Source organism: Cinclus cinclus, chromosome Z (genome assembly GCF_963662255.1).
Source record: "Cinclus cinclus chromosome Z, bCinCin1.1, whole genome shotgun sequence".
NCBI lineage: Eukaryota > Metazoa > Chordata > Aves > Passeriformes > Cinclidae > Cinclus > Cinclus cinclus.
In genome coordinates, this window is record NC_085084.1 from 77,125,203 (window position 1) to 77,152,787 (window position 27,585).

At 42.6% G+C, this 27,585-nt stretch overlaps 2 protein-coding genes across 5 annotated transcripts in view; one reads left to right on the plus strand and one right to left on the minus strand.

Moving 5' to 3' along the window:
* The window catches only part of DNAI1 (dynein axonemal intermediate chain 1), a 139,195-nt gene extending 138,572 nt beyond the window's left edge, over window positions 1-623 (minus strand). The window contains exon 1 of the mRNA XM_062513179.1: window positions 542-623. Coding sequence (XP_062369163.1) covers window positions 542-574 — 33 coding nt within the window. The 5' untranslated portion in view covers window positions 575-623. The remainder of the gene's footprint in view (window positions 1-541) is intronic.
* A 689-nt stretch (window positions 624-1,312) lies between these two features.
* The window catches only part of FAM219A (family with sequence similarity 219 member A), an 86,188-nt gene continuing 59,915 nt past the window's right edge, over window positions 1,313-27,585 (plus strand). For all 4 annotated transcript variants that reach the window (XM_062512975.1, XM_062512976.1, XM_062512977.1 and 1 more), the window contains exon 1: window positions 1,313-1,372. In XM_062512975.1, coding sequence (XP_062368959.1) covers window positions 1,313-1,372 — 60 coding nt within the window. The remainder of the gene's footprint in view (window positions 1,373-27,585) is intronic.

The window sequence follows — 27,585 nt, forward strand, 5'->3', positions numbered from 1 at the left end:
CTCTTTTCAGTGGTACTCAGTGGCAGGACAAGGAGCAGTGTCCATAAACTAAAAGGCAACAAGCTCCACCTCAACTTGAGGAAGAACTTCTTTATGCTGAAGGTATGCAGAACACTGCAGCTGTTGCCCAGGGAGGTCCTGGAGTCTCCCTCTCTGGAGACATCGAAACACCACCTGGACATGTTCTTGTTTCACCTGCTCCAGGTAACCCTGCCTTGCACTGGATGATTTCCAGAGCTCCCTTCCAACCCTAACGACTCTGTGGTTCTGCGAACCCGGAGGGAAAGATTTGCGCTGCACATTGTGACGTCACGGGTGACGGTTTGGGGAACGGCGACGTCGCCGTTGGTGTCACACCAAGGACAGAGCTCAAAGCAGGAGCCGAGGGCAACAGTCACAGCGGGTTTGCACAGCGACGTTCCCTCTGGTGGGCCGCCGCCTCCTGCGAGGCGCCGCAGTGACGTCATTCGTGTGTGACGTCACGGTGCAAGCAGTGACGTCCCCACGGCGCTGCCACAACGGGAGCGCGGCAAGCCCTTACCTGCCGGCGCTTGTCGGCCGCCTTCGCGGGCATGGCCGTCCCTCACTGCAGCGGCCACCCTTCGCCGCACTTCCGCGCCCACAAGGCACGCCGGAAGTTGGTGGCGGCAGCTATGGCAACACGCCGGAAGCGACGGATAGACCCGGCCATTTCCCCCAACCCCCCGCGAGGCAGTGAATGGTACATCCCAGCAGCCGCCGCTGCGAACAGAGCGCGGCGGCCCAGGGCGTGACAGTGGGCCACGCCCCCTTGATGAATATTCAAATAAGGGGCAGGCCCACGGGGAACGGAGCAGCTGGGCCTCGACCTGGAGCTCGAGGCCCCTCCCTCTCATGACTATTCAATGAAGGGGCAGGCCTCGGGGAATGGAGCGACCGGGCACAAAACTAGTTGTGGCCGTCACGCCCTCAAATGAATATTCAAAAGAAGGCGAGGCCGCAGACAGACCACCGTTCTGTCACTGACCGATGACAGCGCTCCCGCCCTTCATGAATATTCATAAGGGGCGGGACAGCGGAGCCCAGCATCCGGGCCCCGAGCGAGGGTCAGTGGTCCCGCCCTTCATGAATATTCAGAAGGGGCGGGGCAGCGGCCGGACCCGGAAGCGGCGCGGCTGAGTCACGGCAGCGGCGGCGATGAGGCAGCCGCAGCCGCGGGCGTTGTCGTTGTCATTGTCGCTGTTGCTGTCTCCTCTCGGCGCCTGAGGAGCCGCCCGAGTCCGCCCGCCCTGCTCCCCGCGCTCCGCCCGCCGCGCTCGGCGCCGCCGCCAAGATGATGGAGGAGATAGACCGGTTCCAGGTGCCCGCCGTGCGCGCCGAGATGCAGCCGCTGGTGAGGGGCGGGCGGGCGGGGCCGCGCTGTGCCCGGGTTGAAATGACCCCGGTGCCGAGGGGTCCGGCACACGCCCCCGGGTGTCGACGATGCGGGCGCGGCGATGCCGCCGTTATATAACGGGGTGTCCTGGGCACTGGGCGGGCCCGGGGCCGCTGCTGTGTCATCCCGGGCCATCCTCTTATTATGCTTCCTCCCCCCGTCCTCCTCTCCTCGTTCTCCTTCTCCTCCCCCGGTGTGTCCCCGAGCGCCGTCGGTAGCAGAAGCGGGCGGGGGCGGGCGGGCGGCTCCGCTCCTGCCGCGATGGAAACGCCGCTCCTCCCGGAGCATCCCGGGGTGTTCTCACGCCGGCGGGCACGGGAATGGCACGGGAATGGCCCGGGGACGAGGGGGAAGCGGCGGAGGGACTGGGGAGCCCGGCTGGAGGCGCTTAGGACGGATGGGCTTTTAACTGGCTTTTACAAGATAGGTGAGGTCTAATCGGGCGGTGTTTATGCCCAGCCCGGAGCTGGGAGCTGCAGGGAGCGATGCTCCCAGGGACGGCAGAGCTGCACGGGGTGGGTGTGAAGTTATACGCGCTATGAAGCTGCAAGACCTTCTCCGAGGACGGTTTTATAGCTTGCTCCCGACACTTAGCTGCGGTGAGGAGATGCTCATCTTGTGTGAAGTCCAGGTGTCCTGCAAAGAAACATCTCTCTTAAATTAGCTTTGCTCATACGAAATTATTTGCGTAAGGAAAGCAGTCTGTGAGGCTTTCATGCCATGCCATGGCACGTGTTTTTCGTATCAGGATGTTTTTTCACGTCGTGGACACAATTATACTCAATCAGTGAGCTCTGAAGAGTCTGACATAATGGTTACACTACTACATGGGACCCTGGGGAATCTTTGCAGAGAATGAAGTCTGCAGGCTCACAGGACTTTGCAGATATATAAGTGGGCAGGTAGAGTGGTCCTAGGCTTTTGATAGCTTCTGAAATTAATTACAAAGGAAGGCCAGCTGGCTGGCAGCCAGGAAAGATACTAGACCATCATCAAGTAGTGCAAGGCTTCTTATGAGTGTGTGGCTGCATTGCTCCAATGCTACAGGCTTGTTTGTGTCTGTGTTGTGCCCTATCTGCCTGCCACAGAATTCTTGAATGTGTTTGCCCGTTTCTGTTTTCTACCTGGAAGAGGTTCTCCTGTGTTCCTCAGTCTCTGCCTGGAGGTGTGTTATTAGTAACCTGGCACCTGCTGAAATACAGTTCATCTTGGCATTAAAATGAAAGCTGGATAGCAGGCTCACTTGCTCAAGGTGTTGATTCCTTTTGGCACCTGGAGTATGCAGTTCCCATCTCAGCATCTGATTATGTGAGACAGGCATATGAATTGTATGGGAAGGTGGAAACAACTTTAATGAAATACTTACACGGTTTCTTTTGGCAGCAGGTGAGGATAGGTTATTGCCAGGGGTTTATGCTAGCACTGAAGCACTTCTGAGATTTCTAGAATATAAAACCATACATTATTTAGACTTGATGTAAACAGAACCTCAGTTCCTTGTTGCAGCTTGTGTTCGTGAGAAGTTGAGAACAAAAAAAATGTCTTGTGAACAGAAAAGCTCTACAAGGTGTACAGACTCAAATTATTCCTCAGTGGCAAGAAAAACATTTATTGTGGGAGTATTGATAAATTCTGAAACTATGCTTAGTTTGGGTTGTGTTCTGGGTTTGGTTGTTTTGGGGTTTTTTGTTGTTATTGGTTTGGTTTTCTAAGGGGGTTTGGTTTTTTGTTTGTTGGTTGTTTGTGGTTTTTGTTTGTTTTTGGGAGGTTTTTGTTTGTAGTTTTGTTGGGGTTTTTTTGTTGGTTGTTTCTTTGGCTTCAAACCTTTGTGGTATGGCAGAAAACTGTCAATACAGCTTGATGTGGGCTTGTTGCATTCCCTACTTAGTGTTTTTAGATAGAAGACACAACAAATGTGACAAGAATGGCCATCTTTATTTGTTTTATTGCAGGCATAGTAGTGAAAGGAGCAAGTTTGAAAAAGCTGTTTGCAGACAAAACAGTATTCCTAAGTGTTTTCTAGAAACTCCATGATAATAGTGGAAGAGTGGAATTTGCAGATACATGCATGTTTGCATGGACATGAACCAGGCAGAATCCAAAGAACTTCTCTGGTCCAAACCAGTTGTCTCAGGATAGGATGGTGGATTGGGCAGCAGTGATATTAAACTTAGGAAACAGTTTCCTTCAACATGGAAGAATTAAAAAAAAATCACAAAAGACTTTAACACTTGCATTAAAAAAGAATAATCTGAATCTATGCTTCAGAGTTTAAGTTCTTTTCTAACTACTGGAGCTAACAGTGAAACCTTTTGGTTTTGGGGGTCTGTACACACAATTGCTGTGACTGGGTGTATAGGATTTTTCCAAAGGTGTGGAAATGTTGACAATGGTCTCAGAAGTGGGATGCAACAAATCTGGTACAGCATTTCTGGTGGTTTCCTCTGCTTTGTAGCTACTGGTCTTTACTTTGCAGATAGGGACTGGATACTTGCAAGAATCCTTGCAAGTCTGGGGTTTGTCATATTAATTTGCTTGGATATCACAGTTCTGGCCAATACTACTGCTATGTGCCATTACAATTACCATTTGTCTGTCACTCTCCCTCCCATTCTGTAATTTTAAGGTTGTGGCTTAAAACCAGCTAACAAATAAATCAGTCCCAGCCACTTGCTCACTTCCCTCCCACATCAGGATGGGGGAGAGAATAAGATAAGTGAAAGTGAGAAAACTTGTGGGTTGAGATGAAGACAGTTTAATAAGTAAAGCTAAAACCATGCACACAAGCAAAGCAAAACAAGGAATTTATCCATCATTTCCTTTGGGCAGGCAGGTGTTAAGCCATGCCCAGACAAAGAGGGAGGGCTCCATTATAACTGATGAATACTTGGGAAAACAAATACCATCACTCACAACATCCCCCCTCGTCCTTTTTCTTTCCCCAGCTTTATATGCAGACCATATGGAATGGAATATCTCTGTGGTCAGCTGGGGTCAGTTGTGCCATCTGTGTGCTTGCCCAACCTCTTGTGCACACTAAGGCTCCTGGCTGGTGGGGTGAGAAACAGAATAAGGCCTTGATTCTGCAAGTACTGCCCAGCAATAGCCAAAAGATCCCTGTGTTATCAACACTGTTTTCAGCACAAATCTTAGACATGGCCCCATAGTAGCTACTGTGAGGAAAATGAACTTTATCCCTGTCAAAATCAGCACGAAAGTACAGAATAACCTTATCATCTCAGTAGTTAATGTCTTCTCAGTTTAAAAGCTTTATGTTCCAATGGTCTCAGGGAGAGATGTGGCCATCACTCTTTTCTACATCCAGACAGCTGAAGTAAAAGTTTGTTATTCGTGTGCTACCTAAAAGTCATTGTGACTTGCCACTGAAGCTATAGATTAAAAAAAAAAAGTTTCTAAACGTTGTTGCCTGCTAAAAGCAGACAAAAAAGGTCCTTTGCTTGATTTATAGATTATATACTAGATTATTTTTTTTCATCCTGTTCCAACAGGACAGGATGTCGCAGGAAAAGCACTGTTCCCCCGAATGCTGGCCAGTATGTGATAGGTCCTGAACTGAGGTTCATGAAGCTAGGCTTTGCTCAAAATCGTAAACTTTGTGTTGTTGACCAATATGCATGCTTTTTGAATACCTGTTCATCTGCCTGGATTGTCATCTTAGCTTTTGATGTCATTATACTGAACTCCAGGACAACTGCTGCTGATCTGCCTGGAAACCATCTGACAGGCCTGACAGCATGCAGGTCTGCCCATCTTCTAAATTAAAAGATTGGCTTCTCTTCAGCATGTAGCAGCTATACCTTTCTTAAAAAGCAGTCTGAAACCTTTCTGAACCCTCCCGCCCTCCAGACCTGCCACTGACACTTACACTATTTATTGATCAGCTGTCTGTCAGGGGTGAGAGATGTCTGATGCCTACTGACTTTACCTGCTGACAATAACCAGTGCTTTATTTACATAGCAGGGACAGAGAACCTGACATGTCTCTTTTGCAAAACTGTGTTCTTTAAAGCTCAAATGTGTCTGGTTGAGCAACACTGTCTTTTTGATAGCCTTGTCTCCCAGCAAGATCTGCATTAGCTTCCCATTGCAAGGCTAAGGGCAGCACCCAACTACTACAGAAAAAAATCTACTACTGGACAAAGCCTACCAGGATGCCTGGTTCCTCCAGGTTTCTCTTTGCTGATAACAAGTGAGATAGGGATTGTGTTGCAGAGCTGAGAAGCATTTGGCCTGCAGGTTGCATGTTGGCCAGGTCTGTCATATGTGCCCTCCAACACTTCACATTGGATGCAGTGATGTGAAATTAATAAGGCGGGCAGTAATTTTCCTTCTCTTTCGAGCTTGTTTGGATAAGCATTGTGAAGTCAGGCAAGCTGACTTGACTCTGTGTGATTGCTACAAATATGTTTTGAGAACTGCTGGGTAACTGATGCAGACCCAAAGGAGAGGTACAGCACAAGACTTAATGAGGCAGAGTTGCTATGTGCAGGTGGACAAGATGGCATATGGTACCTGGTAACCTGGCTTAACCTGGTTAAACATCCATCCAGTTGTCAGATGGGATGAGGCCAAGTGTTTCAAATCTTGGAGGGACACATTACACGGCCTATTTTGATATTGTGGTACTACTCTGTACATTTTCATCCTGGAAGAGAAGACAGGCTGGTAGCTGGCACTTGTTCACATTCCTGCCATGCCTGTCAATGCAAATGGAATTTTTTGTTCAGATCCACATTTCTCTTCTTGTATATTGGTCACATCTGGCTTCCATCCTAAAAATTTCTTCCTTTTAAAATTAATATAAAAGAATTTACAGTGTGTTTTGTTTACTCCTAATGCTTTGTGTCACGTCATCCTTATCAGCATGATGCAAGCTCAACTGCAGGAACTCTGTCCTACTTAGATTCTGTGCATTTCCAACTCGACCTGTTGTGATAATTCTGCACTCACAGAAAAATCTCTCTTCCTTAGCTGCAGAGTGGTGAGTTATTTCCAGATAAAATCAATTCAGGGTTTGCAGGTATGTGATGAGGCCTGAAATTCATTAATTCTGGGACACTTACACTTGGTAGATAGCTATCTTGGCTGATGAAGTTGGTATTTGATGTCTTAACTTCCAACTAGTCAATTTTTCCTGGTCTGTTGGTGGTGTTGCGTTTGTTGTGATGATTTGTTTTCTCCCAAGTTTTTTGCTGGGAAGGTATCCTAAGAAAAAATTCTTATTACAGTGGTAGACATTAAAGGGAGAGAGGGATGAAGGGAAACTTGCTCAGTGAGGATGCTGCAGACAGAAAAGAAATTAAATTCCCTTTGAAATAAGAATGGCTGACCTTGTAGTTGTATGTAGAGCCATCTTTTCTTCTCACTGCACACTCTCCTTGTGATTTTTAAATCTGTCTTTTAGATTGTTAAATAAACTCTTGCCAAACCCTTGGTATTTTTGTTAAAATGAAATGTACTGAGCACAGTGCAGTGGGGCTGTATCTTGAATCTGCTGGAACACGGATGTCTCCCCAGTCCATGTCTCCAGCATGCACCAAGCCCTGGCTGGCATGTGATGGCAAACTGACAGGTGACAGTGTTGGATCACACCTTGCTCCCATAGACTGACACAGGCAGTTTCTGTTCTTAGCACAAACATGAAAGTAGAGTAAAAGTGCTTTTGCTTACATGGCATCAGTACCACATTTCCTAAGAGCACATCTGTCTGAAGCAGCAGCTACAGTGGAGCTTTTACACAAACTTCTAAGACTTTGGCTCACTTTCTGAAAGCAGCAGGAATGCAGTATTTCAGTTTCCCAGTTTTCAGCCCACATGAAAAACAGGAGCTCTTTCTAGAGAAATTGGGCTGGTGGTTCCTATATCTCAGTCTGAATCATATCTGAGTCTGGTTCCTTGCCAGCAGGGGCCTCAGGCTGGTAGCTCTAGTTACGATGATGACAGCCAAACCAGGGATTTTGTTCAGCCAAATCCTGCAGTGATACTGCTGGCTCTTCAGCTGAGATGCCAAATCTGCACCAGTCCTGAAAGTGCAAAATTTTCAGAAATTTTGAAGGTACGGAAGATGTATTTCTGTACAGCTTTGTTTGTTTTAACACCAGAAGATAATAAAAACATATTATATTATCTACCAGATACTTAGTTTTTAAAAAAACAAACTGCAGTTTTAGTCAGCAGAGAGTATGAGTGATCAGTATGCTCATAAAATCTGCATTCTTTATTTTTGCAGAATACTGCCTATCTCACCTTAAAAAGTTGTGCTGCATGCTAACATCTCTCTGTAAAATGAGGAAAACTTCTTTCTGAAGAACAGAAAACCAAGAGTAACTAAAGCAAAAAGAAAGGCTGTATGTGTAGGGCTTATAAATAATATGTTAATATAACATTAGGTCTATAGTGCAGGTACACAAAACCCTTATCTTTCTAGAAGGATAAAGTTTCTAAAATGAAAATGGTGTCCTTATATATATTAATTGTAATGTAGCCCAGGGGTTACACAGCTACATGTTTTGTGAATGCTCACAGGACATGAGATTTGTAATGTTGCAGTACTATATGTCCTGAAAAAAAATATTTCAGATAGTGGTGCTACTAGTTATACAGCTTTTTTTTATGTGGTGTCATGTGATCTATAGCAGTAGCCTAAAGATTGCCTCCTGAATACTTCAGTTAATTGGGATTCTGTCCTGTCACTTCCCTGTCCTGTGTCAGGCCTGTGGTGCAGGGGTACAGGAATATTTCTATTACGACCCCAGGCCAGGCTGAAAATCCAGCAGTGATCCAGCACAGGCTCCCAAATGAAGGTGGTGAGGGATGTGCTGTTGTATCTGGAGGATGACATGTTAGGATATGGGAGCATGTTCTGGTTGGCACTGTCTCTGCAGGAACATTGCTCCTCCTTCTCCACTTCTCTGTAGAACTTCTGACTACAGTTGTTCTGTCAGTCATATTTGGAAGTCTCCTCCTGTGTGAAGAAAGGTATTTAAAAGGGGGCAGTGAACTCCATGAACAATTAAATCTGCACAGAACACTCTTGGGATTCTACCATCATTCCCAAGAGCTTGTTATCTGTAGTGTGGTGTTAATACCTACTCAGACAGCAATTTCTGCTGCTAATGTAGCTATATCCTCTCTCTGCCTGTAGGTAGTAGCAGGTCTGTAAAAAGACAAGATGAGCAAAATTCCAGTGAATTTGTTGAGAGTGGAGAACAAGGCATGTCTTAAAGTCTGCAGCCCTCATTCTAGGAAAGCCTTCAGCCTAGCAAAAGGGCTGTGAAGTGTCTAGAGATACGTTTTACTTTTGGTGAAATTGAAGCCTGAACTTGGTAAGGATAGAGGAGGAGACCCCATCACGCATTTGATCTGTGGGGTAGAGGATTAAAAGCTGGCTAATGGGAGGACTTCTAGTCAGTCACTGATGATGGTGTGCTTGTTTTTTTTCTTGACATTTTAAGACCTTGGCTGGAGTAGTTGGCTTTCAGCTTCTAGGTAGATCAATTATTTGTCACATTCCACAGGCAGTCCGTAGAAATGTGTCTACACTTTTCCCTTCACACTTGCACATGCCATACATCTTCAGTGAAGTCTTGTGCCATTTTGAGTATAAGGTTCCCCCAAGGTTATTCTGTATCTGTCACTATAAAATTGACATTGTAGTGATGCAGCCACTTGCCACTAGTAAATCCATCAGTTTAACTTCAAGCCTTTGTAGTTGGACCATTATTCTTTGAATTTTAGAATGTCATCTTGTGCAATGGATTGGTGTCCATTTTGTGCTAAGCAGTCAGAAGTAAACATTTGCTTCATTGGTTTGTCTCTGAGGATTACTGAGTCAGAGTGAATGAAATTGTAGGTGGAAATTTGCTTAATTTTGAAGAGTAATTGCTAGCAAATCTGCTTGACTTTTGGACACATCCATCACCAATTCACGGGATAGCAAGATTTATCACATCAGGAAACTTCTTTACAAAAAAATGCTCTCCTAAATACATGCAGAGTATTCAGGCTGCATCCCAACTGCTTTTACTAGATGAATCACAGTCATCTTACTTTTGGACTTAGAAAAGTGTATTTTTAGTAAAGCTGAAGGTAGCACACATTGCTTTTGTTGAGAAGAGTCTTGGCTCTCTGAAGATGGGTAAGACCTTATCTCCTATACAGAAGGGAAAAGGGAGAGTACTGTTTGTTTCATATTAAAAAGGTATTCCAGCTCTACTGGCAGGCTGTCTAGTGGAGATTCAGCCTCTGCTGCGAACAAGTTATGTTGCTAGAACATACTTAAATTCTTCAAGAGCCTGCTAATTTCTACTGCGTAGAACAAAATTGTTGGTTATCAGGTGACTTCAGATGACTCCTGTAACCCAGCACTGTCTGCCTATCAGGGCCCATTGTTTAGACTCTGTGTGCAGTGCTGAAGCAGGTAGAACAAACCTACCTCAGCTCTTTACTCAGCATGCTTCCGGAATAGTCTGTGTTAGAGCATTTCTGAGGAGCTGCTATTTCATTCAGGATCCAGCACCATCAGACATGGATTGTTCCTCTTTGGACATGGTATGGTGTCTTGGCTCGTGCTTGTCTGACACTGCTTTTTCTTAATTTCTTCTCAGTTTCCTTTCTGAGCCAACTCCTATTTATATGAGCACCCATCTTTTGGGCTCTGCAGTGTTCAGTCCAATAAATCCTGTAGACAGTCTCTTTTCCTAAGCCAAACAGAGGAGCAATATTCTAATGATCATTTCTCTCTTGCATGCTTTACTGATTGCATGGGAATGTAGGTTAGTGATTTAGTACACCCATATCCAAGCAAAGTGTTTTCCTAGGTTATTTCTTGTTTAGCGTTTTTGTTTGTATGTGGCCCCAGATGAAAATCAGTCTTGGTTCTTGCATCAATATCAGAGTTGCTTATACTGATCTAATTATTGTTTCCTTCCCTATCCCCTGCTGAATTTGGGGCATGGCGGTTTCTGTTTTTCCAGCAAGTTTGCCACAGACATTGGAAGAGCTTAACTGGGATGAGAAAGCCTGCTTTGGTGGTGGCCTCTCATGTTCCTTACTTCTAAGCAGATGTCTTTCAGTTGGCAAGTAGATCTTTTTTACCAGGAGAACCAAGCAACTTTAGCTGTCTTAAATGCGGTTAAATTTGTGTCTTCATCAGTTGGTCATTTCACTTTTTTTGCATAGTCAGCTAAGGTAATTTGACATGTTTGGAGTTTCTATGCATACCTCTGTGATGGTGTTCTCAGACTTAAACTGTTACTTTTTCCCTTAAAGTGAGGAAGTACTGCAATCCCTGCAGAAAAACATATTGGCAGTGTATTGCAGTATTGAAAAGGCCCTGTTGGTTAAACACATATTTGTAAATACAGAATAGATTTATTTACACTTGCCTAAGCTCTTTTATTACTATTGCTGAAGTCGTGTCCCCAGACAATGAACGGTTCCTGTGTCACTCTTGGCTGATGTACCAGCCTTAAAGCAGACAAATGAAAGGACAAGAGAAGCAGATGGGACTTCCCATATTTTGAGCTAGCTAGTTCAAGGAAAACAATTTCTTGAAGACTGTTGAAGCATGAAGGTAGAAGAGAGAAGAGAAGAGATGAGAAGAGATGAGAAGAGACGAGAAGAGAAGAGAAGAGAAGAGAAGAGAAGAGAAGAGAAGAGAAGAGAAGAGAAGAGAAGAGAGATTCAAATAATTAGGTTCAACAAAGGTAAGTGTAGAGTTCTGCACCTAGTGACAAGTATGCACCAGTACACATTAAGTGTTGAACTACAGGAAGGTACCTGGGGATGCTTGCTTAGAAATCTCTGATTAAAAAGGCTTTTACTTGTAATGTTTAACATAGTAGAGGAAGTACTTATAATTTTAATATTCATGGGTCTTATCCTCACTGGTAATGACTCGATTGTAGGGCCTAATTTCTAATATCAAACTTCTTTTATTGTCAGTCGTTGTAAGTAGCTTGATGCGTAGTAAGAGACAAGTTTTAAAATTTCTGAAGTTTGCAGAAACCAAGCAGCATCCAAGGAGCTGTTTGAGCTGCTGAAGTTTGCAGCATCCAAGGGGCTGTTTGATGAGAAGACCTGAGAAATGGGAGAAGGGGGGTAGGCGGTGTGAATTACATGGGGTGGGTGCATGTTGTTAATTGAAATGAAAAAAAATAATAGGAATGTTCCTAACCAGAGATGGCATTGCAAATCTTTTGTCTGGCAGGATCTTGTGACTGATCTATCTAAAACCAATATATTTCTTTGTATGAAAGCATGACTTTTTTTCCCAACAACATGCATGTGATGCAAATGAGAAATGCACTGTCTGTGATGACCAGAGCAGACTCTCCAGCTGAACACCAAATATAGATTGTGTAGTCACTGCTTGTTAGTCAATGCATGGAAAGAGGTGACCATGCTGACAGAGCAGAACTAGTGAAGGTTCAACCTTCCAGACTTCACTAGTTTGGAGCAAGGGCCTGAAGTGTGCAGAGCTCCTCTATCAGTAGAGGAACCAGTTCTGACTGCACAGCCTCCCCTCTGCAGTAGCACTTCCACTAATGCTTCTGTGGGACATTTTTGTTCCAGAGGCAAATTAGATTAGCATAAGTACAGCCTGCGTCATCCAAATTATCTGGTGTCTTTTTAGTTGTGGCATTGAGCCCTAGTGGTAGTGAATGTAGAATTATTTCAAAAGCACCAGGCACTGCTCCATACCTACATCTTGTTTATTATAGCATCTGCCTCTGGAATACATGTGGAGGAAGAGAAACCAAGCATGATATCCCTTGAGGAAAAGCTGAGAGGTGTGTGGATAGCATGGGAATTAAGTGTGCAATAGGCTTCCACAGGATCCATGTGATATGGAAACAGCAGGAAAAGCTTTCTTTTCTAAGCTTAGAATTCTAAAACTTCAAAGGATCTTGCAGGAAAATTGTGTCATTGTCCAGGGAAAGAATCAACCATTCCTCTCTGCCCCTACCGTCTCTTCTGGGCCAGTGGGTCTGTCTAGATCTCTAATCTTAATTTCCCTTTTATATAAAGGGGAAAAAAGGGACTTGCAGTTCTAAGAATAGTAACAGGAACAGCATGTTCACATGCTCTGAGGATGGAGGTCACCTAGCCCACTGGAGCATGTAAAAGCTGCACTTCATGTTGGGTTTTTGGCAGTTGATAAGCCAAGGAGAAACTGCAGGCTTCTGATTCCATTTCTGTTAATGTGTGTGTCAAAAGTCAGATTATCTTCCAGTTTTGATCACTGCAGTTAGGGGGAAATGGGTATTAAAGTAGTTAGAGCAAGTCCATGTCTTCTTGGAAATATGTTGTGATACATCTGTACTGGGATTTAAGTGGCTGAAATTGAATTGCCACTTCAGGATGCTAATGCAAAACTTGAAGATAACAGTCTAGAATTCTGCAAAACATTAGCCATTCCTCTGCTGCTCTTATTAAATAGAATGTCATACTGCCCCTTGTTTTCATCATTTCCAGCAGAGCCAAACCCTTTGGTGGATGTACCTTAGAAAGCATATCACAAAAGCAGTTCTGTGAAAAGAATTTCTTGTACTTCTTGCAAAAATTAGGGCAAAGTGATTGTGAAAATAGCTGAGATGAACCATGCTGTGCATATAAGAATTATTATAAAGAGATTATCTGGTTATGGGAGAATATTTTATTTGGATTATGTAGCTATGTGGAATTTATAATTCATGCTTTCTGCAGAAAAGAAGTTCCCCTGTGCAGCAGTGAGAAATGTCAGATACGAGCTTTTATTAACTCTAGGGGTCTGTATTTGCAACACTGAATTATCAAAGATTAATCCCTGATTTTTGGGAGAAAATTTCTTCACGTAGAGTCCAACCCAGTAAGAAAAGGTTGTCCCATTAGGTTAACTGGTAGCACTTACAAATTTAGAGGTGCTTCTGCTGACTTTTAGAGGAGCAGTGCTTTCTGCTTGGTTTGTAGCCATAAGTTGTGCTCGATTTAACAAATGGGTGAATTAGATGCACACTTCAACTTTTGTCAGTGACTGGGACCCCAGTTGTTTGGTCTGCATATGAGATGGAGCATGTATGTGCCATCTCTCTCTTTATAGTCTGAAAACCAGTATTTCATGGTACCGACTCAAATAGTCCCAAAGTTTCCCCTTGCTTATATAAATGATTAATCCTTGAATCAATATTTAGTACAATGTGCATGACAGTGCTGGTTTTCATGAAGCTTGGTGGCTAATGTCCTAGGACTTGCCTGGAGAGGCACAAGGTGTTTTTACTGGCATAAGAGGTGTGTGTTTGGTGCTGGCTTACTTAATTTCCTCCTTCTTATTAAGCCATGGATATTTGACAGTGGCTATGATTCTGAATGACCATGGATAATTCTGTTAAAAATCTGTGACGTTACTCTGTCGTTGCAGATTTACTTGACTGCACAAGGTCCTGACAGCTTTTTGCAAATCCTAATTGCTTTGAGGACCAAGCATTTTATTTCTGATTTCTTATTTGTTTTTTGTGAAATATTTCATCATATTATAGGAATATGCCATAATTTTTTTTTAAATTGATATGTAGGACCTCAAAACAGGGTCATGATGCATTTTTGTTAACTCTTTTTTTCTAGGCCGGTTGATTTTGTGTTTTGAAGGATTTTCAAATGGCCGCTGAAGCCTGGCTTGCTATATTAATTAATGACTGGGAGAAAGCTAGATGCTTTTACCACAGGTATCCTGCCTTAGTATTTTGGTTCATAGATGTTGTGGAAGCACCAACTGGGAGACTTTGCATAAATTCAGAACTCATTAACTTCACAGGGAACTGCCAGCAGTCAGTTGCAACAGTGATAACGTGTTCATGCTGACACACAAAGAGCAAGGAGGCATGGATGAATCAGGTCTGCTAAATAGCACTCCAAGCTTCATATTCTGAAGTGTATTAGATCCTTGCTGAGTTTTTATCCCCTTGATATTGAAAACTTGTTCTTTTGGTTTAGCAGGGCTGAAGAACTTTCTCTTAATAGTCTGAAGCTGTACTTAATTGTGGTCTTAACTGATAAACATGACAAATCCTTTAATTTTTCAAGGCTAGAGTCGGTTCATCTTTTTTATAATTCACAAATAGAAGTGCTCTTCGTAGGACATTACTAGGGCATGGGATTTAATTCTACTGATTGCCAGTGATAATAAAAACAAAACATTCGGCTTAACTGGTAAATCATATGAAATTTAATGGTGGTCACTTCCAAATGAGTACTCAATCCAACCTCCATTAGTTATGTCAGTTACCATTTTGTATTGATGGCTCAGATTTTTCAAAAGCTATTGTTGTCCTTCCCTGAGTTTCCAAGTAAGTTTTGCTGCATTTGTCAGCTTGACCTCCAGTTAGTGCCTTGAGTGTTGGGAGTTAGCCAAAGTCTATTGTAAGCAAACATTGCCTGAACTTGAGTCTCACTGTGCATCAGATAGTGCAGTCAGTGCTTGCATGATGAGCACACACAGCACTAAACCAGAGCTGCTTGGTTAGTTTTCAGGAAGGTTCTTGTCTGAAGGATGGGACTGTGCTGTGGTCACTTGAGGGGTGGTGGAATGTACAGGAATGGCCAGAGCAGGAGGGTTGGAACAACATGATCTTTAAGGTCCTTTCCAACTCAGGCCATTCTATGAACCTATGATGACTCTGTGATTTAGCAGTTTCTTACTATGTCCAGTTTCTACCTGTTAATATTTACACATACCTTGGTAATTCCTCTAAATTAGGATGGGGAAAGGACTTGCAAACCACTGAGGTTTATTAAAAAATTCTTTTACTGCTTGCTGGAGTGAAATAAGTGGCTCTGTAAACCCAGTCCTTCTTTGGTTTGGCAGATCACTTGGAAAGCCACCAGCTGTGTCCAGCTATTTCAGCTTAATTAATATTTCCTGTTTAGAGTTCCTGCTCTGAAACTCAACTGGATTTGTATCAAAAAAGAGCAATAGCTTTATTTAGGGCAGAGGGGTGTGCTAAGTGGTGAATACACATCAGAAAGCTCTAAACTGTATATAGAGGTATCTTCTGGGATGGAAGGATTGGTGTCTGAATTCTCAGCATCAGTGATGGAGGGGAAGAGAGAGAAAAACATCTTAAGGACCCTTAACAAGCTGTTATCTCCAGGTCAGTGATGTCTTGGTACTGCTTTGCTCTGCTACAGGTGCAGGTCTGTCTTCAAGCCTGGCTGAAATTCAGCATGATTTTCAGTTTCACAGAGCTAGTGAGCTGCTGATAAACCTGCACATCCCCCAGTACACAAAAGATCTGTATCAGTCTCTTTTGTATACCTTGAAAAACCCAAACCAAACAACCAAAACCCCAATCCATTTCAAAGGATGATACCTTTGAGAAAGAAGGTGGAAGGCATTTTACTTGTTACTGAGATTGGTCTCTGTCCTGTCTTGCATCACTAAGTTGTGCTCTGTGAAGGGCTAAAAAACATGAGTAACCAACTCTCATAGACTTGATATTGCTGTATGTTACTCTGAGTAACTCCTGCCTTTACCACTATTTTTTTAAAGAGGTCTCTCCTCTGCGGTGTTGATAGAATTCTACAACTAGCTAGGATGCTTTGATGTAGAATAGGTGTTTTTCTTTAACTTTTCTCTCTGCTTTTCTTTCCCTCATGCCTCTGAAGTCAAGAAATAAAAATTAAAATGGAAACCTTTACCTTTTGGTTTGTTCCAAATCTCGGCTGGTAGGTTTATGAGAAGAGCAACATCTTTCCTTGAAATCTGCCTTATTATCAGGTTGGTATGATGGCATGATTGAGATTCTTACAGCTGCCTGTGCAGAGAAAATTACTCTTTTATGTTGCTTTGAATTATTGTAATAACTTCTTGTGGTAAGAAGGATGTACCTAGTCCTACTTGAGATGCTGATCATTGCTTTGTTTTTTCCTCAGGTGCTGGCTTTGGTACTGCAACAAGCTTTTACTGGGTACTAGATATTTCCCTTCCAGCAGTACTTGTAGTGGCTGAAATATTAGAGCTTTAAGTGTCAGTGAAAGAATCTAAAAGTAATATTGCATGACATTGCTCTGGTGAAACAGAAAGGGTTTCACAGTGCATTGTTTGGCAGGACTAGTGCACAGACATTTCAGTTTAAGTAAATCCAGTTGGTACATGCACACTGCAGTGGCTAGTTTGTGACATCCTCAGCATGTGTTTAAGCTCAGTTTACACAAATATGTAAACTTGGCTGCCTTGCCCCTGATGCAGCGTTGCTGTGTGCTTCTGTCACTTGTTCCACAGCACGTTGTGTGGTCACAGTCTTGAATGTTAGAGTCAAAGGTGATCTTGTGATCATACATTCCAGAAAACATCATAGGGTAGGGCACCAACCAGCCCCAGTGTCAGCTGAAATATATGCATGCTGTGGGACTCTTGAGTTAAAACTTTTGAAAACAAGTCTATGATTCAAAGCTGGGTTAAAAGTTGCTGGTGAAGCAACTGGCAAGGATTCCTTCTATTTGCCAGAGGAGTTGATCTTAGAAGTCCTCATCTCCATCTCATAATCTGGACAAGGATTTCTATAGATTTAGCAATGTTTATGGTGCTGAGCTTGGACTTTTCTCACTAGAACTTGGCCACTGGGCAGCCTTTACTGTGTTGAATGCCCCTTGAATTACAGAAGTAGCAAGAACAACAGCCAATATTGTTTAGAGTGCTTTCTTAAAAATATTTTCCCTGGCTTTTATAGAATGTGCCAATGGCTTAATGTGACACATCCTATTTTTAATGCAAACAGCTCCCTTCTGGATACCTAATGTTATCTAGAAAATGGGCAAAAGATATAGCAGCTTTCAGGGCTTAGTATTTAGATTGGAGAAATTAAGCTGCATTACAAGGTTCAGTGAACAGGAACATGGACTGCCTCATGGTGGCTTTGTTGCAGGCTTGCCATCTGGCTAATTATCCAGTGGATGCTGGGAGGACTGTGTGGTGGTTCCTGTGCTACTTGCAGACCTCTGACAAGTTTGAGTATGCTGGAGTACTTCAGGTACTTCAGGGCATGCAAGGCAAAATCTTCCTGCGAGCTGTTGTTCTGCTGTTTTGGCATAGCGGGTACACACGTAGCAGTTAAGAGTTGGACTTGATGATCCCTGTAGGTCCCTTCTGACTCAGAACATTCAGTGGTTCCCTATTTAAGGTAAAAATTGTGCCAAAGCTCCATCCACTATGGTCTGCTGAAGGGATGAGTTATAAAATCAGTGCAAAAATCCTTTTCCCCCAAATTGTTTGAGTCTGTTCTGTCTGTGAACTTTCTCTTCTAAAGAGCTATTGAAAAAGGGGTGAACCTGGACAGCTGGTGCTGAAGGGGCTCAATTTTGTCCCAAAATGTGTGGAACATGGGTAAGAGTCACAGAAATATCCTGATGAGCCAAAATCAGTAAAATTTTCTGGTCAAGTCAAGAGGCTTTTTGCCCAGACTTCCAGAAAAGAGTCTCATGCTCCTCTAGATTGTTCTTTGTAAGGTTTAAACTTTCTATATGCAAGGTTGATTAAGAACTGGATAATTTTGTGGTGCTATACTGCTGTATCTTTAAGTATTCTAAGGTTTGAATGTTAGAAAAACAGCTTTTGAACCTGATAGCTGTGCATAAATGTCAGCTCTATGTCAAGAATAATCATGTGGTTGGGTGTGCACTCAGTTAATACTGATTGAAATCACAGTCTCATTTAAGCAGAGTCTGGCAATACTGCCCTTTTATTGCTATGGGCAACCAACATGTTGTAAACTCACTGAATATTAGATATATATTTCATGTTTCCATTGTCTTTTTGGTACAAACAAGGTTTCTTCCCACAGATGAAGAGAGTTCTGACAGCCCTTTGAGGACACTGAAGCAATGCTAAAAAGATCAGGGTTTTAGATGTGTGTTCTCAACTGATTATTTTTTAAATGTCTTTCCATTGTGGATGAAGTTTTTTGTTTAAGTCTGTCTTTCCTTTGTTTCCTGGGGTGGTCAGGGACAAACACATTGGAATCACACAATGCCCATCTTCTGTTTCCAAGGGTGGAACATGGATTTGGGGTTCACATTTCAGCAGCATCTCTGAGGCTCTGGCAAGTCTCCCTGTGAAGGTATTGGCCATCTCCTAAGAAACCAATGCAGATGAGGGCAAAACAATACTAAATTAATAAACTGTTCATGTGAACTTGCCGCTGGAGCTCGGCAGCTCATGACTCTCCTAGAAGCAGTGGGAATTCTCCAATTAAAACCACTCAAAGAAAAATTAATTCTATCCCAACAATGAAACAGTGTAGGCAACCTTACAGCTCCTGAGAACTAGACACTTGTGTCCCAGAGATGATCTCTAATGTAATCATGCAGCATTGATGTTTGTTTTTCTAGCTTCTGGTTGTTCTTGCTGAAGTCATGGTGGGCAGCAGCCAACATGGGCTAGAAGAGCCTTTTGCAAGTATGAGGTCCACATCCTCTGTTCTCCCTGAACACTAGTCCTCCTGTTCCTGCAGACAGGGCATTGTTTCAAGCTAACTTGATACAGCACCTACAGTTCTGAAATTCTTTAAGTTTTACATAGGCAAGAATGAATATGCCTTTACCAGAAATGAAAATTATTTCTGTAACAATTTTTCTCTTAAAACTGAATGATTTGTCTATGTCCTTTAGCTAATTGGGATGGAACTATCTATTTCATTATGAGCTACATATCATTTTGTTTTAGTGGATTTCTTAAGTCTCTTTCCTGGCAGGAATCTCCTGTCCAGTATGCAATTATGATGTGATCTATTGGTTTCTGGTGGTGGGTGTTAAAACCACACAAGAAAGTGAATGGGATATGGTGCTGTTCTCCATTTCCAGGAATAGCTGAGAGTGCATCCATCCTGTAACCACAACCAGACTCCAGCATAATGTAGAGATGCCTGAATTAATGTTAAGCTGAGCATCTTTGTCCAGACATACCAGCATGAAGCCTTCCAGAACTGCAGTGACCACCCCCAAAAGTTAACTTTCAATGAGCTTTCTGGTTTTTTTTGATGAAAATAGACCTCAGGTAACTTTTTTAACGCTGAGTGGAGTTGTCTTTCAGTTGCACTGCACTAACTGAGTACCAAGCCCCTAAGAGCACTGAAAATGTTTTAACCAGTTGAAAGAGATTTGCCTCTAAGCTATGCAAGAACTAAGTGCTGGTCATGAAGAGGTTGTATTGCCTCTTGGACTTGTGTCTTCATTTACTAACAAATTCCATTTGTTTCTGGACAGGTTACTTTTGGAGAGAGAGCTAGAAGGGAGATTATTTGATGTTCACTTATTTGACTGCAGTTCTGTATGTCCTAAAGGATGTGTTTTGTAGGTAGCTACAGGGGTTGCATCTTGGAAACTTGGGAACAAGTGGCTTTGCTTAAGAAATAGGGGAGAAAATGTGATTTCCTTTTATAGTTACTTGCTGAACTAAAATGTAATTAGATTTCCAAGCAAATTCTGAGTGCTACTAAATATTGTATAGAGCTGTGCATCTTTCTTATTTTCTCAAGACAGTGATTATCAGGGGCAGACTATAAAATCTTTGCAGATTAGCAGGATTGCCAGCTATGTTGCTGTGTTTCCTCTTAAACAACTATCTGAAAGGTGTTTTGGGAGGAGGATTTTTTGCATCCTGCAGCTGTAGGGAAAATGAGTAAGCTGTGTGTGGATTGGCCTCTGGTATTTGTCCTATTGTTTCTTGAAATAATTTTACTAAGTAAACATTTTTCAGATGGTTTTGGTGTTTTCTATTACTCCTATGCATCCATGGTGTGTTGAGCTCTGAAGAAAGCTGAAAATAGCAGAAGAGCTAGGCAATGCCCCCATGAAAGCCATCAGATCAGAGATTTAAATTACCTATATGCTTTGGCTATATATATAAAATATGTAACTCAATGGGAGGGTAAACAGTGATTTTTGTGGAGGACTGGGTTCACAGGAGAAACTACGTACTTTTTTTCTAAGTGTTTGTTTCGGGGCAGTAATATCAAATACAGTAAATATGTGAGCTAAAATACAAGTCTGTGCTAGACCATTGCTGTGTCAGCATGTTGTGTGGAAAAAAAGTATCTAAAAAGTTGGTGCCAATTCATTGTAGTATGGATGTGCCTTAGTGCTGGCTTAGAGCTGCAATGCAGAGTTTTTTTCCTCAGGACAAGTAGCCCCAAAGGACTGAACATGCAGTGTCATTTCCTGGCCAGTCTGCAAGGCTCAACTCCATGACACAGCCTTTTTATTCCTGGACATCCATGTAACTGTGCTCAGCAGAGAGTTGAGATTTTCCTGCCCTGAGAGTGGATTTGGTTGAGATTCAGATTGATTAAGATGCCAATATTTTGCATGATGGTTCTGCAGATCAGCTAGTTTGCTTTCAAAGGTATCACCAAAGATGCCTGTGTTAAGCTACTTTCTTGATGCCAGCCCTTCTGCTGCCATTCCCTCACATTACTTCAGGTTGTCATAGGGTCAGATCTTACTTTACTGGGATAAATCCAGGTGTGCTTGTGTGCAATTGCATGTTTCTGTCCTTGGTATGAGAGCCATCAGGCTTTGTGTGCATCTTCAAGAGACTGGAGATGAAGCAGCTAAGGAAAAATGCAGTTTCCCAGCAGAGGCCTCTGAGAGTGTTTTTGTGTGACGGGGTGTACCTGGTGACAGCAGGTACCAGCACACAGGTCAGGGGACTACCTGAGATGTGACACAGGCTATTTGTGTAGCAGAGCAGAGGGAAAGAGACCCTGGAGAACTGTAAATCAAAAACCCATCCATCAGACACACACAGAAGAGGGAGCCACAGGCTTGTTGGGTGTTCAGTGGGATGGGAAGCAGCAATTAGGCTGTAATTAGGCAGCAGTAGCACTGATAAAGAAGTGCCAGAGGCCATTGACGTCTAACAAGGCTTCTAATAGAAAGCCACACCCCACAAAAGTCAAATCTTTTCCAAGGTCAGAGTTTCAGAAACCTTGGTAGACACAAATCTGCCACTAAAATCTGGTGAAATGAAGTGAGCATTTTAGGGAATATTAAATATAACACTTTGTGTGGTCCTCTCAGCACAAACTTATTTTCCTAAACAATTCAATTTAAATTTATCTCCCTTTTAAGAATTTTCTGAGACGGGACCTCTACATTCTGCTAGATCCCTCTGATTTCCCTGTCCCTCTAAGTAGGGTTGCACACTCCAGGCTGGCCCCTTCATAGTCCAGGTATAGAAATCAAGATGTTAGAAACCAAAAGCAATTGCTCCATGAAAAAATGCCTTCAAATTTGAACAACTTCCAGCTTTTTTTGCCACTTTATTTTAAATGGCATTTTGAGAAATTCTTGTTGACACATTTATGGGGAGGTAAGTCACTCATTTAATCACTTAAAGCATTAAAGACTGATTTTCTGACACTTGCTTGTTCTGCAGTGCATTTCTAAACAACTGGTTGTCAGCAGAGCAGAACTCAAAATAGAAACTGATGTTTTTCATACAATCACTCCAGACTGCAAATTGTTTTTTACCTCTTCTTTGAACAAGCAGTATTGCTTCTGCTTCTGGAGAAGAATAGGGTCTGGTTAGGTGTATATGGAAGTGTCCTGCACCAGACTGAACAACACACGCTTCTGCTCCCTGGAAACAAAGAGAGAAGCTTCAAAGGTGTCTGATTAGTTGTTAGCCCGTTCTCTTGACAGTTTCCAACTTTTTCTTTAAAGTAGCCACTTCTTCAGTTCTTGTGTGAAACAGTTGAGCAGAGAAACACTTGGATATCAAAGTGCAGAGAAGGTTTCTGGGAATACAACTACAAAATTAGGGAATGTAGTGGTTACTACACATGCTTTTTAAGAAGGAAGAGATAGAGGGAGATGCTTGAATTTGAAATTTGGATTATGATACTGTTGCTAATTGCTGCAGTCTCTACCCAGTGATGTGTGTTGGGTAACAGTTAATCATATGGAACTTGCCAGGCAATTCACTGGCTAACAATTGAATTCAATTTTAAGCATGTGATCAGCTATTTTTAAGATTTGAGACAAATATCTCAACCTGTGTGAAGGAAACTTTCTACTGTATAAAGAAAACATTCAGAGAACCATGGATATCCACACTTCATGGTCCAAGTAGCAAACTGGACAAGTCACTAACTTAATATCTGGTGCCTAGGTTTGACATGCAAAGCCCCAGCTTTCTGGGTAATTCACTTAAGGGACATGAGAAAGATTTTCAGTTTATTAATAATAATTTCACAATTGGGAAATGGAGAGAAAAAGGGAAGGAAGCTTCTTCTTTTTTTTCTTTTCTTTTTTTTCTCTTTTTTTATTTTCAGATCTACCTATGAAGGAGAACTGAGGCAGATACCTCTTCTTGTTCTGAGATCCTGTGGATTTGTGGTCAGAAATTTGATTGATTTTGCAACATACTGCTTCAAAATGAATTTATAATCTTAAATGTGCAGGCTTTTTAAGGCTTGTTTTTTAAGGCTTCTAATCACTTTTTAAAAGCTGTATTTTTGCACTATACCTCCAATTTCTATTGGAGTTAGTTTCATATAGTTCCATAGTTTCAATAGCAGAGTAGGAATTGAGGGGGCAGGGTAACAGATTAATGTTATTGTGACACTGGAGTCTGGATAAACATAACAATGGATGATTACTTTTCTTTGCATACTGATACCAGCAGCAAAAATTGTAACTATAAGTCTAGATTTAGTGGCAAAGTGAAAGTTAACCTTGTCAGAAAAATTAAGAAAGACCAGTCATCAGAGTAAAAAATAATGCAGAAATGGAAAGTTAATGACTTAAATTTATGTTTCATGCTTGATGATTTTATTTTTAAGTCACTGATGTTAATAGGGGTATAAATCACTTAAACTCATCCTTCTATCTTTACCTTGCAATAAAAAGCAATGAAAACCAGTCCTGCAAAGAATATACTAGAGGGAGCAGAGATGTGTTTTCCCTTGCCACTTCTGTGTAACAGGTTATTCTACCCTGGTGAAGCCTTGTGCCTTCATGCTCTTCTGATCAGTACAGTACAGCTTAGTCTCCACTCTATTGTTCTGTAAAATTTCATGGAGCGTTCTGTTTCAGCATGTTCTCTTGATTGAGTTTCTGTTGTTCTCATTAATAAATGTGTATTTGCACTACTTACTGTTTCATAAAACTCTTTGCTAAAGACTCAACTGTTCCAACATGGCTGTGTTTTCTCTCACTGTAAAATAATGTCTGTTCATGGAATCACTACAAAAAGGAGAATAAACTTCCCTTCTAGAATTAGCTGCCCATGGACCAACAATCACTATATTGTTGTAGGAGTGTCTACATTGTATTGTAGTGTCTTCATTCAATAGCTTTGATTCTAATCTTGAGCTATAAAGTTATTCAGTTCTGGCTTGCTGCAGTGCTGGTAGGATAGGCTAGATTTTGGGGGAAATCTGAGGCCTGAAAATCCTTCTCTTAGCATCGTAGACACAGTGTAGTGCCCTGTGTGAAACTGGGGGGAAAGGGTCACAACTGTGCATAGGGCAGGCATGTTTTTTCCAAGGACCCTCTTTGCCCCTTATGGAGTCAGCACATTTTTACCAGTAGCACATCCATGATTCAAAGGCTGCATGATGGTTGATCTGAGGAAGTGAAGCCTTCCTGGGTTTTCTCTGTAAGAATTACAAACTTTGAGTGGGTAGTACAGAGCAAACAAGGGAAAGAATTGGGCATGAAAAGCTGGAATTCCGAACTACAAAGAATGAATTTGGCTTTCCAAAACTTCAAGCAGAGAATGGTCCTGATTTGTGGTGGTGGTATTCTTCAGTTTCTGACTGTGTTAACTCTCACCTACCATGGTGGGAAGATGCTCTTTTTATAGGAGCAGCTCAGTCCAGGCCTGGAGGGTCATCATCCTGCTTCATGTAGCATCACTTATAGTTAAAGTGGTGCTGGTCAAATCATGCAGGCTCTGACACTGCCAGTTACCTGTTTGCCACAATGTGACTGTGAGTCTTTAATAGAAGGCAACACTTCAGTTCTGGGTGTGGGAAAGGTTTCTGCCACAGGGTTACATTGCACACTGCTCACCAGGAAGATGTTCCTAGAGGACTTAAATGGAATGTGTTTGATATAGGCCATAAGATTTGTGGATTCTGCAATAATATTTCTAGAACTGATTTCCAAAGAGAGAGCCATGCTTTAACTTGCGTGGAGGTCTAGTTGGCTGACCCTTGTAAATGCATGATTGGGCTTGAAAGAAGCACATCTGTACCTAATGAGTCTAATTAAAAATGAAAAACCTGCATTTTAATCACTTCAGGTGAGTAGGAGAGGACTTTAATACAGAGAATGTGTCTTGATGTAAGCATGGTGGGGAAGTAGAGAGAAAAGGTGGCCCTGGGAAACCTCTCACTAATGTCTTCCAGTTTTTGAGTCATGTGCACAAAAGCCCACAGTGTTTCAGTTGTTCAGTGTTGTTCAGATTTCTAGGGATAAATGATCATACACTCTTGCCTCATCTTGATTGAAATGCAGGGGAGTGCCCAGAATGCCATTGATTTGCCCTGCCTAGCTGTGGGGTACTGTGGAGTACTACTTTGAAGCACCTCTGTGGCATACACACAGCATATTTTCAGCAGCATGTGGAAACATGGAAGATATTTTCATTATCATGAGATAATGATTGAAGTGCATATCCTCCCTCCATTACACAGTTTCTGTCCATTTCCCCTTGGCATAAATTTTTGTTGTCTGGTACAAGCCAATTTTAGAGCTCTTTTTGAAAGATAATTAGGATTCCATATTTCAGGGTTCACTAAAAAAAACCACAGTGTCTGAGTAGAAAAAGCCCAAATGAGTATCCTACAGTGGGAAGGATGAGCAGAATTCAGGCAGGCTGGGTTTTGTACCAGGTTTGCCACTTGCAAACTGGACCATGCACTCCAGGTCTGAGCAATGTTTTCTCCTTCCTGACAGTGGTGTTTTAGGAGGGGTATTGAAGGGCAAGTAAACAAGTCTTTGTGTGACCTAGTTTCTTTAGTTTTCCTAGTCAGCCGCAACCTATTACATTTTAGAGGGAAATCAGAAGAGGTTGACCTTTAGAGAAAAATTCGGGCTTTGGATTGGTGTCCACAAACAACCACCAGATAACAACTTGCAAGGCACAAAGCATTTTAACAAAGGGTGAACTTCGACCACAGGGTGGCACAGCACTTGGAGTTAGAATGGTATGAAATGGTTTAGAAAAAGCTGCAGTGAGAGCATCATGTGTTGATAACTTTTATCTTGTTCTTGGGGCTGCAAACTTATCCCTTCCACCCTGTGCTTCAGTTTCTTTGTCTCTGGGTCTCTGATGCATCTCTTACTGCCCCCAGCCCAATGTTCCTCTGTGTAATGGTTGTCAAGGTTGTTCTAGTGTGTCTTTTTGGGGGTTGGTTTGTTTCTTTTTTAATTGTAGGTTGTGATTTCTTTCAGGTAGAAGGTGAGTTTTAAAATAAATCTAAGCAACAGATTAAACTGTTCTGTTACAATAATGCTGGCTCTTCCCTCTCTCACACTTGGATGGAATGGAAGATGTGTTTAGGAGAATAGTCTTGGGTAAACCTGCACTAGTGTTTCAGACCCTTTAAATGAGTCAGCTACCACCACATCATAACAGAATACAGCCCCTCAGGTCTTTAGCAGAGTTCCTTCTTTTCCTTGTATGAATTAATTTCAACATTTAAATCAAAAATTCATTCGTCTCTGCAGCTCTGATGTTATGTTTCAAAGGTCAGTGGCTGTGCCCACGCACACAGATCTGTCACCTGTCCTTGCTTGTATGTGTAGGTTCCATGGGAGAGTGGTGCTGTGGCAGCCTGGCTTTGTGAGCAGTCCCCTCAGGCCCCTCACCTGGCATGGGTAGGGATGGGTGTGACTAGCAGCCCACCAGCCAGATTCAGTGGAAACCATCTGCCTCTCACAGCAGGTCTGGGTAATGATCTCAGCGTGTTTCACGCTCTGGGAACTTGGTGCAAACATTATTCTCATACGGTGGATGGCAAGGAAGTCCTAAACATTTCCAGCCTGTGGAGAGACTCTGAAAGCAGTAGCCAAATCAGGGGTGGGACAGATGCCAACAGTCAGCAGAGAGGGTGATGATGTGGACTAAAAAGGGTCATTCCACCGCACAGCACTTACAGATTGAGCCCTGGCACACTGAGCTTCATTGGCTCAGCCACCTCAGGGAAGGCAGTTCACTGCGCTCTGCTTATCCCTGTGGAGACAAGCTGTTCTCTCTGCACAGCCCGGGGCACCTCTCCTATTTCTGTCACCAGCCTGCAGTTCTGGGGGTGGTTGTGCTAACCACTGATTGCTTGTTTCATTCGAACAGGGAAGGAAGGGTCTTGGTGGATGTGGCTTTTATCCCATTATCTTTAATTTCAGAGCTACCCTCTGTAACACTGCAGTGCAGGGGAAGCTCATCTCATTCTGGTCAGTTGGAGCTGTGAAATATAAGTCATTGTAATCTGTAAACCTTCATCTTCCTGGGGTCCTTCTTACTGATTGTGCATAGCTAGAATGAAGCAGCATTTTCTGAGCTGGCTGAGGTTGGTGAGAAGTGGAGAGGAGAGGTGATGCAGTGCTTGAGGCCAACAGACCATGTTCATTCTCTCTGAAGCCTATTTCTCCCCCTTCTCCAATATCGCACACCTGTCTGACTTTGGGAAAAAAAAGGCATAAGATGACTCGGACACAGGCTTCTGTGTGGGGGAGTTAGAGAGTTTTGGAGTTCATATAAAGCTCATGAAACATACTTCTGCATCTGATATCTCAGAGTTGGAGCTAAAGAATAGAGACATTTCATTGTCTCCCATGGGTCATGCTGGAATTAAAATATGTTACAATTCCTGCTGAAGTGATCTTGCTCTTTAGTATGCTGGAGCCCCATTTAGTCAGTGGCTGCAGAAAAAGAGACATCTGAGTTGTATCTTCTAGTTGGTTTTATTCCCAGACAGAAGGATCATTGCATCTTTGTAGCCATGTTGTTTGGGTTGTGAACAAGAGACAATTTCCATTGTCTTTTTCCCCAACCTTTTTTTTTTTTTTTTTTAAATCTGTCTTTTCAATAGCAGGTAGCTGCTATTCAGATTGATCCAAAATCAGCAGAGTAAAGCAGAGCTGGTGTTAATTTTTACTGGCCACAG